General features: G+C 40.6%; 1 protein-coding gene across 1 annotated transcript in view; it reads left to right on the top strand.

Moving 5' to 3' along the window:
• The window catches only part of chic1 (cysteine-rich hydrophobic domain 1), a 53,292-nt gene continuing 38,776 nt past the window's right edge, over window positions 1-14,516 (top strand). Inside the window, exons 1-2 of the mRNA XM_038774995.1 lie at window positions 1-146; window positions 11,538-11,592. Of these exons, the coding sequence (XP_038630923.1) occupies window positions 25-146; window positions 11,538-11,592 (177 nt within the window). The 5' untranslated portion in view covers window positions 1-24. The remainder of the gene's footprint in view (window positions 147-11,537; window positions 11,593-14,516) is intronic.

Below are 14,516 nucleotides of genomic sequence, written 5' to 3'. Positions count from 1 at the left end.
CGGCTTGTGCCCCTGAGCAGCAACATGGCGGACTTCGATACGATATATGAGCTGGACGAGGAGGACGAGCGGGTGGTGATGGACGAGCATTTGATCCGATACACCCCTGACCCCGTGGTGGTGCGGGGGGCCGGGCACATAACAGTGTAAGTTGGTACATGGTGGGTGCGGATTCGGCGGAGAGCTCGGCTTGCCGGCCGGGCACGTTGCCCGGAGACGGCCCCGGTCCGGCTCCCGGCCTTTGCTGTCAACAGCCGAGCATGAGGCGGCGGTAACCAGGCAAAGGGACGCGGAAGCATCGCCAGGGAAAACTGGGCTGGCGGGCAACTATACCTGGAAGGGATTAATGTTGTCCGCTTGCTACAGTCTGTACTCTGTCTCGGTGGCCTGTATTTTTAACCAGAGTAGTGGAACTGATTTGAAAAGTGTTCAGTGTTCCCATTCTGCCGCTAAACCCCGTACATTCATTACAATGACCACCTTTTTATAATAGCAGTTGTTGAAAACTCTACATTCTGTCACAACGGTGGTGACCAGCAAGATTTATATAATCGGAACGGTTCGTGTGTGAGCCCATTCAAACAAATGTATTTGTTTACCTTTTTAAGCATGTGATGACATTTAATTGGGTTACGTTTTATTCCAAGACTAATGTGATTAGTTGGGCTTGAGATGATTGTAAAATCATCGTTAAACTTGCCGTGCTATCAATTCACTTGTATTTCCATTCATTATATCTATATGCAGTATTCCAACCCTGGTTGCAACATCGACTTGATTACTCCTCCCCTTTGAAGTAAAAATGTATAGGCAGTACCTGCATTGATTTTCATGCTTTTCGCTCACTGCTCGGTGACGATGCTGAGGAAAATGTTTGTTGTCAGTATGATTCATCAGAAGTCTGGATGATAGATCTGCTGACGTGGGTTCAAATCCCAGCATGACAGCTGGGGTGTTTAAATTCAATTAATGGAATCTGAAATAAAAAGCTAATATCAGTAATGGGAACCACAAACTACTGGATTGTTGTTGGAAGGAAATATGCCATTCTTGATCTGGCCTACATGTAACTCTAGACCCACAACAATGTGGGTGATTCTTAAATACCGTGTGAAACGGTTTTGCAAGTCACTCCATTATACGCAGGAAAGTGGCTCACGACCATGTTCTCAAGGGCAACTTAATAATAATAATCTTTATTAGTGTCACAAGTAGGCTTACATTAACACTTCAGTGAAGTTACTGTGAAAATCCCCAAGTTGCCAGACAATAGTGATGCCTGTTTTCTATGAGTGAAATTAAGAAGTTATAGAGTACATTTATTGTTTTGGTGCTTGTGGAGCATACATTGGAGAAATTGCATGACCCACAAGGCAAGGATTTTACAACCATTAAAATGAATAAAGGAGAATCACAGATTAGGAATGTGCAGTTTAGCGAACAAAAACTAAAAATGCTGGAAATATTCAGCAGGTCTGGCAGAATCCCCTGACACCAGTGGGAACAGTGGCAGCAGTGTGTACTATATACTGGATGCACTGTTACAACATGCAACGGCTCCTTTGACAGCACCTTCAAAATCTGTACCCTCTGCTATCTAGAAGAACGAGGGCAATAAGCACATGAGAACATCACCACTTGCAAGTTCCCGTCCCAGTCACAGTCATCCCGATGCTGCATCGTTCCTTCATCATTGCTGGGTTGAAGTCCTGGAGTTCGTCACCTAATGGCAATAATGTCGGTCGATCTACAACACCCAGAAGTCAGCAGTTCAAGAAGGTGGCTGACCTACTCGATGGCATTTCAGGATGGGTCTGCAATCCCACATCCCATGAACATTTCTTTCGAAAAGAGAAAGAATGTTTCACTTAAATTTTTTTTGTCAGTTTTGATGATAAGCTATTGATATAAAATGTTGACTCTGTTTCTCTTTCCACAATGCTACCAGCCAGCTGAAAGTTTCTAGATTGCAGTTTTTATTTCAGTTTTCCAACATCTACAGTATTTTTACTGCAGCTGCTGAAGGTGGGTGGAGGTAATGTTTTCACCACTATTACTCTGTTTGACTGTAAACAGATTATCTCAAAAACTGGTGGATGGATGTCAACAAAACTTTGTACACAGACAGGGTATAACCCAGGGAAGAATGAATTATTCTTTTGAATCAGGTTCTGGATTTTTTTCAAAAGCATCTGATTGGGAGATGGGGCAAATTAACTTTTTCAGAATGTTGTGGATTGTCTCGGCTGCTATGTTGGAATGTGAGCAGTTTTCAGAACAAGTCATTTGATATAGACTGGCAGAAGCTCTCGCTAAAGGCTTCTTAGGCAGCGCCTTCTAACCACTACCACCTAGAAGTGCTAGGAAGCAGATATATGGAAATACTACCTGGAAGTTCCCCTCCAAGCCACTCTCGATTCTAACTTGTATATATCGCTCTTCCTTCACTGTCTCTGGGTCAAAGTCCTGGAACTCCCTCACTAATAACATTGCCCGACATACCTATCCACTCCAAAATGCCACTTTGGCTGGTTCCAGATCTGTAAGGATGATGCCACCTCTGGACTCTCCATATGCGACCCCGTGGTAAAGAGAAGGGGCCCGCAGCCAGGTCCCTTTAAACTTACTCCCACACACGATGCCTCCTCCACCTGAACCCAGTCTGCCCCCTTCTCCCACCTTCTCCATGTTTGCAGGTCAGTGATAATACAACCAATTTGGGCGCACCTGTCCCCCCTCCTGCTACCTCCTTTGTAAAGACACCCGCCAAATTGGGCCATCAAGTCTACCGACCCTCTGAAAGAGCCCACTTCCCCACCCTATCCCTGTAACCCCACCTCACCTGCTCATCTTTGGACACAAAGGGAAATATTTTTTTAGCATGGCTAATTCACCTAACCTGACACATCTTTGAACTGTGGGAGGAACCCGGATGAAACCTACATAGACATTGGGGAGAATGTGTAAACACAGATAGTCACCCAAGGCCAGAATCAAATCTCGGTCCCTGGCACTGTGAGGCAGCAGTGTTCCCCTTCCTAGAATAAACATAGCAAAGATACGTATGTAGAAGTTACAACATAGAACTAGACCAATTGGCTTGACCAAACTGCATTGGTATTTCCATTCCATGTGAGCAATTATGTATGAAGAATATGTATGAAGAATGACTAACATTTTTTGTTAATAAATTTAGAGTACCCAATTTCTTTTCCCCCAATTAAGGGGCAATTTAGCATGGTCAATCCACCTAACCTGCACACCTTTTAGGTTGTGGGGGTGAAACCCACGCAGACACTGGGAGAATGTGCAAACTCCACATGGACAATGACCCAGGGCCGGGATTCGAACCCGGGTCCTCAGCGCCGCAAGCCCAGTGTTAACCACTGCGCCACTGGGCTGCCCATAAGAATGACTAACATACTGAAACTATTTCCACTGGAGAAGAAAAGGATGAGGAGATTTAATAGATGTTTTCAGAGATATGAACGATTTTAAGAGAGTGAATGGGGACAGATTTTCTTTCTCTAGTTTGGTAGCAAATGATGGTGTCCATCAATTTAATTGCTGAGAATAAGGAAAGATGGAACATTGTTTAAGCAGCAAATGCTTTATCAATGACATTAGTTGATGGATACAATAATAGAAAGGTGGATAAACTCCTGAATCGTGCAGAGGATGATAAAGGCTGTAAGGGCAAGGGATTCATTTTTGAATACTCTAGCAAGGAGCAGGCACAGATGTGATTGGGTGAATGGTAACCTCATTGCAATAACATTTTACAGTTTACAAGCATATAATTGAACGGACTAGCAAAGAAAGGGGGAGAAAACTCTAAATCCTACAAAAAGGATGGAGAAGCAGTCCTTCTGGATGATTACAAAAACATGTGGAAATATATCAGTGTTGAGGGGAATGGTGCTTGGTTCAAAAAGTTATTGGCATACTAAAATGGCAAGTGAATTTTAAAACTATGAAAGATGCCAATGAGGCTGACAACAAAGAGCATAAGATACCTAATGTATACATTTACACTTAAACATTCCTCCAAGCATTGCTAGGGAAAACCCCAGGTAAAGTACCATCCTCCCACTGCAATAATCTAAGTAAAATTAATTTGATCTTAATGATTTTGAATCACCAGACAGGTTGAAATGGCTCAGAACCAAATTCTCATGGATGGATGGTATTTATTCCAGGGAGATGAGGAATGAGATTTGTCTGACATGGATCACCAGTTTCCCCAATAATGAAAAACGAGGAGATAATGCGGGCACGTTTTCAGAAAGAACAAGAAAACAAGTTTGGTAGCTAACTGCTCTTTGATCTCCATTTGGTATTGCATTTAAGTCATGGGAACTTGGGAATTCCCTGTAAATTCAACAGACTCCTATAGATTTAGACCAAGAGAAGAAATATGCCTGATCACTTTCTGTGACAAAATGTGTCTTAAGCACCTTTTACACTTCATATAATGTACCCTAACATTCAAGAAAGCTTAAATGATAAGAATTTCAGGTGAAACTCTGGAATGGATAAAAAACTGGTTGATGGGAGTGTTTGGAGAGTTATTTTAGGGCGAGGATGAGCTGAACTGGGAGTCCCAAGATCAATATTGGGACCCTTACTATTTTTAACTTTGATTAATGATTTGAGTGCAGAAGAAACTCCATGCAAACTCTGCTGCTTATCAGGGGTTGTACATGCTAAACAATCAAAAGGACAAATAGAATGCTCAACTATATGGTCAAGACATACATGTGGTGTGCACCATTGTGCCTGAGACCTTCTGCAACCAGGAAGGATCGGAGTGTATTATCAACACTGGAAATTTTTTTTTTCATTATTTCATGGGATGTGGACGTCACTGGCATGGCATCCCTAATTGCCCTTGAGAGGAAGCTACAATCATCAACTGCTGCAACCCATCAGGTACAGCTACACCCACAGTGCTGCTGAGAAGGTAGTTCCAGGATTTTGATTCAGCACAATAAAGGAACGGTGATATAGTTCCAAGTCAGGTGGTGTGTGACTTGTAGAGGAACCTACAGGTGATGGTGTTCCCATGCATCTACTGCCCTTGTCTTTCTAGGTGATAGAGATCGTGGGTTTGAAAGGGGCAGTTGAAAGAGCCTTGGTGAGTTACTATAGTGCAGGGGTGGGCAAACTTTTCCGTGCAAGGGCCACATTCAGAAATTCACAATTCACAAAGGGCCGCATAGTATATTAAGTAAAATAATTACTTCACCCGGTTATGATTTTGGGCGCCTCATATAGAACATAGAACAGTACAGCACAGAACAGGCCCTTCGGCCCTCAACGTTGTGCTGAGCAATGATCACCCTACTCAAGTCAACGTATCCACCCTATACCAGTAAGTAACCCAACAGCCCCCCCCCATTAACCTTAAAAAAAAAAATTTAAAAAAAAAAAAAAAAAATTTTTAAAAAAAAAATTTTTTTTTTTTTTTAATGACTTGGTGGGCCGCAGAAATACCTTTGGCGGGCCGCATGCGGCCCGCGGGCCGTAGTTTGCCCACCCCTGCTATAGTGCATCTTGTATATAATACACACTGCTGTCACTGTGTGTCAGTGGTGGAGGAAATTAATATTTAAGCTGTGACCATTGTTTGGGTACTGTATTCACTTCTGTCATTGAATGTGAACCCACATTCCTGTTTGATTTGGGCAATGTACTGAGCTACATAAAGTAATATTAGGGATGATGGAGGTAGGTTTTAAGGAGTGTTTAAAAGGGGAAAGAGTCAATGAAGTGAATTCCTGAGCTCAGGTCATTGACACTTTAGAACCATCGCACTTTAGGACTTTGAATTTTAAATTTTCATCCTTGTTTTCAAATTCCTCCCCCACACACACTGCCAATGGGATTGCCCCTCTCTATCTCTATAATCTTTTACAACCCCAAAACCCCCTCTGCGCTCCTCCAATTCTTGCCTCGTGCATTCTCAATTATAATTGCTGCACTATTGGTGGCTGTGCCTTCAGTTGTCTGGCTCCCAACTCTGGAATTCCCTCCCTACACCTCTTCCTCTATCTCTGCCTTGCTTTCCTCCTTTAAGAAGTCTTACAACACCAGGTTAAAGTCCAACAGGTTTGTTTCAAACACGAGCTTTCGGAGCACGGCTCCTTCTTCACCTGAAGAAGGAGCCGTGCTCCGAAAGCTCGTGTTTGAAACAAACCTGTTGGACTTTAACCTGGTGTTGTAAGACTTCTTACTGTGCTCACCCCAGTCCAACGCCGGCATCTCCACATCATTCCTCCTTTAAGACACTCCTTCAAACCCACCTCTTCAACCAAACCTTTGGTAATCTGACCTGATATGTCTTTATGTGGCTTTGTTGTTTAATTGACCAGAGAAGCAATCTGGGATGTTTCATTACATGAAAGGCATCACATAATGTATGTTTTCAGCTGAAGGCATGGCCTCCAATGGTGGGGTGATTGGAATTGGAAATATGCAGGAGGGCAAATTTGAAATAAGCAAAATGAGGGGCAACCTTGCAGAGGTAAATGATTGCAGGCAAAATGAGCATAAATAAACTGATACTATTTCCAACTAAACCAGAATAGTGGGATGGGTTAAAAGTATTACAAGGGCAAATTTAGGGTTGAAAACAGGAAACCCTTCACGATGATTAATATATGAAATGGAATTCTAGATAAGATAGTAGAAGTAAAACATAGCTTGCTCGAGGGGGTTAGATGCTAATTTGCAAAGGAATGTAGTGTCTTATGAAATGGTTAAGCTAAGGTGGGCCAAAATACCTTTCTTATCTTTTATCAGTTCTGTGATGGGATTGGATTCAATTGTAATGTACCACAACAAAGTAACCTGCAAGCACTTGCAGGTGGGTTCCAGATCATGTTGTTTCTATTGACAAAACTGTTCTGTCCATGTGCTTTGTTAATTTTGTTTAGATAAATAATTGTGATGGAGGAGGGGTGCAATACACAGTTGAAGCACATTTCATAGTGAAAATACTATCTGATATAATGGTTGAATTAATTAAATTTATGTCTCCTGACATTAACTACTGTTTTGGAAAGGAAATTCGAAGAGTATACACCAAAGACATTATCTTGCCTGATCTCTCTATAGACGCTGACTCACCTGCTGGACATTTCCACCATTTACTGTTTTATGTTTCAAGCTCCAAGCATCCTGGGAAGAGAAGGGAGGGAAAATTAATTTCATTTCAATGTGATGCTGTCCTAATGTTCAGGATATTTAGTTGAAAAGCAATATTACCTCGGAATTAGGAGCAGAAGTAGACAGTTCAGCCCTTCGAGCCTGTTCCGCTTCCTGATCTCTTCCTGGTCTCGAATCCACCTCTCCACCTGTTGTCCATATCCCTTTAACCCGATTTTTATTAAAAATATATCTATCTCTTTCTTGAAACCATTTACATGGCTTCGATTCCACCGCACTATGGGGCAGCAAGTTCCACAAATTCACCACCCTCCTCATCTCCGTTCTAAATCTACCGCCTGTCAACCTATATCTGTAACCTCTCATTCTAGATTTCCCCACAAGGGGGAACATTTGGTCAACATTTACTTTATCAATCCCATTTAGTATTTTTACACACATTGATCAGGTCCCCTCTCATCCTTCTAAACTCCAGCGAGTATAAGCCCAAACTGTCTAATCTCTCCTCATAAATCAACCCTTCCATCCCTAAAATAAATCGGGTGAAACTCTTTTGAATTGCCTCCAGTGCCACCACTTCCTTTTTCAAATAAGGAGACCAAAACTGGACACAATACTTCAGATGTGGTCTCACCAACACCCTATACAATTGAAACAACAGTTCTCTACTTTTAAACTTCAGTCCTTTTGCAATAAACACTAACATTGCTTTTGCCTTTTTAGTTACGTGCTGTACCTGCATACCGACTTTCTGCGATTCATCAACAAAGACTCCCAGATCCCTCTGCTCAGACGCATCGTGAATCTGCTTTCCATTTAGATAATTTGCCTTTCTGTTTTTGCGGCCTCACACTCATCTACATTAAACTCCATCTGCCAAATTTTGGCCCTAGCCTATCTATATCCGTCTGTAAAATCTTTATCTCCTCTTCACTGGCTGCTTTCCCACCTATTTTAGTTTATCTGCAAATTTTGCTATATTACACACTATATTAAATGCAGATCATTTATATAAATTGTAAACAGTTGAAGTCGGAGGACTGAACCCCACGGCATCCTGCTAGTTACAGTTCGCCATTTATCCTGACCCTCTGCTTTCTATCAGTCAGCCAATCCTCAAGCCAATATAGTATTCAACCCCAATCCCCTGCGATCTCCCCTTTTGGATCAGTCTTTTATGTGGCCCCATATCAAATACCTTCTAGATATGCCACATCCACAGGTTCCCCAATATCCACCTTGCTGGTTACGTCTTCTAAGAACTCAAGCAAGTTCGTCAAGCATGACTTCCCCTCATAAAACCATGCTGACAATGGTGAATTGAGCTTTGTCTTTCCAAATGTTCAGTCATCTCCTCCTTAATGATTGATCCCAGCAACCTCCCACCACAGCTTTTCACAGTAACTTCATTGTAAGCCTAATTGTGACAATAAAGATTATTATTATCACAAGAGGTCAATCTAACCAGTCCATAGTTTCCTACTTTTTGCCTCTCTCCCTTACTGATTAATCATAGAAGCAGTTTGATTAAAGAACATGTGTGGCCCAAGGCGAAAATATTAGAATTCATACCATTGCCCCCCACCCGTATAAAAAGAGAAAACCTATGTATATGATTTGTTACTTGGACAATAATTTACATTGTATTTTGTTTCTAGTAGTTGTAAAATACGTAATGGTCTCATTTGAGAAGCTTTTATCATGTAATTATTTACTAGTGCTAGGATATCAATCAAAATTGGTTTGTACATGCCAGAATGGATATTGACAGCCTGTCCTTTGATCCTTTCAATTAGTGCTTGCTGCGTCAAGTTGTCAGCTGTTAAGGTGATCAGGTGGCTATATCGAATATTGCTTTGCCATGAAGAAGATGACCCTGGGATAGACAAGATATCCTGTTTGTATACATAGTCAATAAGCAGTTTGGTGATTGAAGAGAGATTTATTATACCATGACAAGAAAAGTATTCTGAAATAGATTCTGAGTAATCTCTGATAGCCTGTAAACAGACTGGATAATACCTTTGCATTTTTCTCATTGGTTACCAGTGAAATGGAAAGTGCAACTCTAGTTTCAGAGTTATAGGTGAACCTGTGTATATATTTCAGAATCTAACAGGGCATCATTGCAATAATTCTCAAAACAGGTGCCACTGCATTTTAAGGCTTTTACATTTATAGGTCCCTCTAAGATTCCTGCTTGTAGCGTTAGCAGCAATTTTTGCTGCAACTTTATATTCTTAAAGATAACATGGTGTTACTGAAGGTCACATCAGTTGCCTTTTCCTGCCCCAGTTGGTATTTATTTTAACAGTTTCTGGTTTCAGGGCATCAAATAAATTGACGTTTTAGGGGTTTTGTTGTTATGGTATGTAGTTTCTCTAAATTTGCTGCATGTCGTTTGCAACAATAATTTTTTCTGGTACAGCGTGGCCATTGGATCGCGCCCACGGTCTCTCATCACCCACAATCAAGTTTGGAGATCACAAAAGGCCTGGATAAGCATTTCAGCGGTTGACGGCTGCTGCAGAGATGGGTGACATTACAAAGGCCAATGTAGTTTATCTGGTGATGAAGGGGATATGGGGTTAGAAGCTCAGCCCAGGTTCAAATGGGATACCTAAATTGGGAACGGTTTGTTTCAGCCTCAGCCAGTGGCCATGGTAAGGGATGAGGTCTGTGGTTGGGGAATGAAGAATACAATCATTTTTGTCTCCCTTGATATATAATTGAAGGAAATTTCCACAGGTCTAGGTATTTATAAAAAAAAAAAATTTAGATTACCCAATTATTTTTTCCAATTAAGGGGCAATTTAGCGTGGCCAATCCACCTACTCTGCACATTTTGTTTTTGGGTTGTGGGGGCGAAAGCCACGCAGACACGGGGAGAATGTGCAAACTCCACACGGACAGTGACCCAGAGCCGGGATCGAACCTGGGACCTCAGCGCCGTGAGACGGTTGTGCTAACCACTAGGCCACCGTGCTGCCCCACAGGTCTAGATATTGGATCAATGTGATAAATCAGAGGCAGTGCAGGAGTCAAGTGGTGCTGATGAGGTTGAGCATGATGTCATCAGCATACATGCAAGGACCTGTTTTCTGATATCGCTGAGGGGGCGGGCAGCAAGGACAGCGGTGTCAGGAGTGACTGGCGTACCTTCCCCAAGCAGAGTAATTATCAGCTGTTCATTCAATAACTGACAAGTGCAGTATAGGGGTTTTGTGAAAGTCAGCTTGTTTAAATCCATTCCTTTCTTTTGAAACGGGGTGGGGAAACACTTGATTCTTTGCAGCACTCTGCAACTTTCTGATGAGGTTTTGAGAACCTGGCAACCTAATAACTGCCAAGATAGACAATACTTTCATTGTAATTGCATTTTTTAAAATTATGTTGTAAAATGTGTGCACACTCTTTGATTGTATTCTAATCTAGTCTACACATTGGATTGAGAGATCTTGTTTCTATTATCCAGTAGTTCTTGTAACTTGACACGTTGCTGAGCTTGCTGTTTATAGTAAACAGTGAATTGCGATCCTTACTAATATTGTGTTTTTGTGTGCACTCCATTCTAAGATGAAAAGGATTTTATTTAAATGTAGAAAATGTTTTCTTCTCTCCCTTAATTTTTAAAAATGTAATGTGCAATCTTCCTGTAGCAATGAATATCATTCAGGCTTTATTTTCTCCTATTTAAAACACCTATAAATTATTTTGACATACTTCTGTATTTGCATAAAATTGCCATTTTGCTGACTATGCAGTAAACCAGGCATTCTCAAACTGGAGTAGTTAATATTGCAAGTTAAAATACTGGTTTGAAACGAATTAGGTTGTCTTTAGAAAACAGTTTTTAATTGGACCAAGGTGCCCTTTGATGGTATTCTCCCTACCAACTTGTTTTGAAACCAATACCATCATTTTGATGTAATTGTCATAACATGGTCTGGATTAATGGTGTTTATGCTCAAGAAAATCTGAAAAATTTCTTGGTTCACTCAGTGAAATGTGTCCCATAGTTATGAAAATCCATAGGTTATTGAAAAGATTTCATCCAGCAGTTAGGATTTTATTTTAAATGGGAGGGAATGTAATTGTGATTTGAGTGACCTTTATTTTTTAAAAGGAGCTGTGGTGTGCAACATTTGCATTACTGAAATCGAGTCTGTCCAAAGAAGATGAAAATCTTCCTCATTATCAATTCCAGTAAGTGTTGTTTGTGGAAAAGGGCTTTCTCTCATTACAGCATTTACATTTCTGAAAAAAGGAATGTTTGCACGGTATTTGCATGGTAGCTTTTTCCATAAAGTTACTCCCCTCTAGTAGCAAGGACTTAAACACTTTTTCATGTTTTTCTTCCCCCTAAGGTTTGGCCTCAGCAACAAATTTGATCCAGAATTTCCCTCTGTGCTTACAGGAAAGGTGAGTTATTGAAAACTGGTCATTTCCTTCCTCGTATCTTACTTAATTTATTTTCTTCCAACCTGCTCTTCGCTTCCTCTGTCCTAGCTGCAGAACTTACATGATATGCACAGCTTGTTCAGAATATACTCTAGAAAGGTCAGATGGTTAACAAAGGTCAGATGGTTAACATGAAGTAATTTGAACCATATTTAAATATTTACTGAGCAGACTGTTCCTAACTTACTTTAATTCCTAATATACAGCTGGTATTCTAGATCCTTCAGAGGGGTATATTTTGTATACCTTATTTGGTTGCAGCTACTGAATTGTAAATGTAGGTCTCGAGGGTTTGGAGGCCTTTAGTCCCCCAAGTTTCCCAAAATTAATTATTTTAAATAATTAATATTTTAAATCTCTCTCATTAGCCCCTGAGTAAATTTCTATTTCTGGAATGTAATTTTTGTCTCGTTGAAAGAAAATTCAATATCTCTTCCCTTTCCTCCTTCTCCATGATAATTACACCTGCCTCTGTTTACTTTAGCTACTTTCTTTTCCATCTGCTTGTAAAAATTCTTAAAAGGTTTTTTTCCTGGCGGGTATACTTTTTTTCCCCTTTTTAATCAACATTTTGATCACTGTTTCTCTTTGCAACATTATAAACTTCTTTTAACCTGGACTATTCTTGATTAATAGCTATACCTGGATCTTTCTCACTGGCTTTTATAATGGAATGTGTTTTTTGAACATTTTGAATAATTTATTTAAATGTTTCCCTTGTTTATTTCCTGCCATACCTTTCAGTCTAATTTATTTATTCAATCAACTTTATCAAGCTCTCCCCTCCTATCTAGCTCTCCATTCATACCTTTAAAGTTGGCTTTGTTTATGTTTTAAGATTCTAGTCTACGTTGCTACTCGATCTTAATTTGGAATTCAATTGTATTATCACTTTTCCCAGAGTATCCTTTTTGTGAAATTTATTAATTAACCTGCTCTTATTATACAATACTAGATTTTTAAAAAGGTTTGTCTCTAGTTGGCTCTTCAATGTATGTTCTAGGAAACCATCTCAAAAGCATGCTACAAACTCCTCTTGGGAACATAGGAAGGAGTAAGCCATTCAGCCCCTCGAGCCTGCCCCACCGTTCAATGAGATCATGGCTGATCTATGGTCTAATCCCACCCTGGCACAGCAGGGTGGCAAAATGCTGCCTCAGTGCCAGGACCCGGGTTCAATTCCGGTCTTGGGTGACTGTGTGGAGTTTGCACCTTCCCATGTCTGTGTGGATTTCCTCTGGGTGTTTTGATTTCCTTACACTGTACAAAGATGTGCAAGTTAGGTAGGTAGGATTATAGGGATAGGGCGAGGAAGTGGGCTTAGATAGGGTGCTCTTTCAGAGGGTGGGAGAAAACACGATGGGCCGAATGGCCTCCTGCTCTGAAGGAATTCTATTGATTTGATAAATGCCTGCCTTTAGCCCATATCCCTTAATACTTTTGTTGACAAAAATTTATCTGTCTCAGATTTAAAATTAACAACTGATCTAGCATCAACTGCCGTTTATTTAGAGAGTTTCAAACCTCTACCACCCTTTGTGTCTGTAGTGCTTGCCAACATCTCCTGAATGGCCTGGCACTAATTTTTAAACTTTGTCCCCAATTCTAGAATCTCCAACCAGTGGAAACAGTTTATCATTATCTACCCTGTCTTTTCCTGTTAATATGTTGAACCCTTCAATCAGATCACCCCTTAACCTTCTAACTTCTAAATTCTGGAGAATCACTCTGCATAACTTAACCCCTAAAGTTCAGATCTCATTCTTGTAAACACATGTTGCACTCCTTTCAAGGCCAAGTTATCCTTCCGACGGTGTGGTGCCCAGATCTGCTTACAGTTACTCCCAAGTGGGGTCTAACCAGGGTTTTGTAAAACTGCAGCCTAACTTCCGCATCCTTATACTCCAGTCCTCTAGATATTCCATTAGCCTTCTTGATTACTTTCTGCACCAAATTACCTTTATCAATTTTATTTGACCAGTCTACATGAAGTTTAAAGTTCCCATGATTATTAAACACAGCTTCTGAAATATTTTAATCTTCACTATGTATTACATTAATGATTGAAATATGGTGTAATACAAATTTTAATCCAGTAATTACAAAGTTAACATTTGAATTAGAAGTCATGGTATAATTTATTTCTGATTTTCTGAAATCCTTCTTCCTTTTTCTTTTTTTTCTTTTCCTTTTCTTCCTCTTCCCCCCCCCCCCCCCCCCCCCCCCCCCCCCTTCCTTTTCCTTTCTCCCCAGGAAACATTTCTGCAGGCATGCTTTGGTACCTTCTTGGTTCAATTGTGTTTAGTGTAGCGGGGATGTGGGGAGCTGACCAAAAATTATTTGTTCGCTGACTGTAAGAATGAGTATATTGAAACCCTCAATTGAGTAATTAAAATGAGCTATTGTTGCACAAATGTTCACCAGGCTACTTAATAAAATTGTTAATTTACAGTTAGGATTTGCGACTCATATTTACACACGCAATCTGGAGTTGCACTTTTCACCAAAGAATAATCAGAGCAGGTGGGCGGGGAAGGGACTTCTAAAAGATGACAGATATCTGATGGCTGGAACTTTCCATTAACAACTGCAGGACCAGAAGATCCCTCTGACTGCCAATGGCAGTCACCATCGGCACCGCGGAACAAGCGGCGGGTTACTGGGTAAATCCCACCCAATGGCTGTGTTTGTTGAATTTAGCAAGAAGAGGAATGTTATATTTTTTATTAGTTTCAAACAATTTAATTAAATGAAGCCGTAATGTAGTCGGGGTGCAATATATAAAGTTGGCACAGCAAGTAACTGTATTATGATCACTAATTTTAATTTCATATTCTGATTGCAAGATATAACTAGTATGCTGTAAATTGTACCCTTCAGAAAAA

The sequence above is a fragment of the Scyliorhinus canicula genome, chromosome 17, assembly GCF_902713615.1.
Source record: "Scyliorhinus canicula chromosome 17, sScyCan1.1, whole genome shotgun sequence".
NCBI classification, from domain to species: domain Eukaryota; kingdom Metazoa; phylum Chordata; class Chondrichthyes; order Carcharhiniformes; family Scyliorhinidae; genus Scyliorhinus; species Scyliorhinus canicula.
The sequence above is the reverse complement of the archived record's forward strand: the minus strand, read 5'-3'. Positions and strand labels throughout refer to the sequence as shown.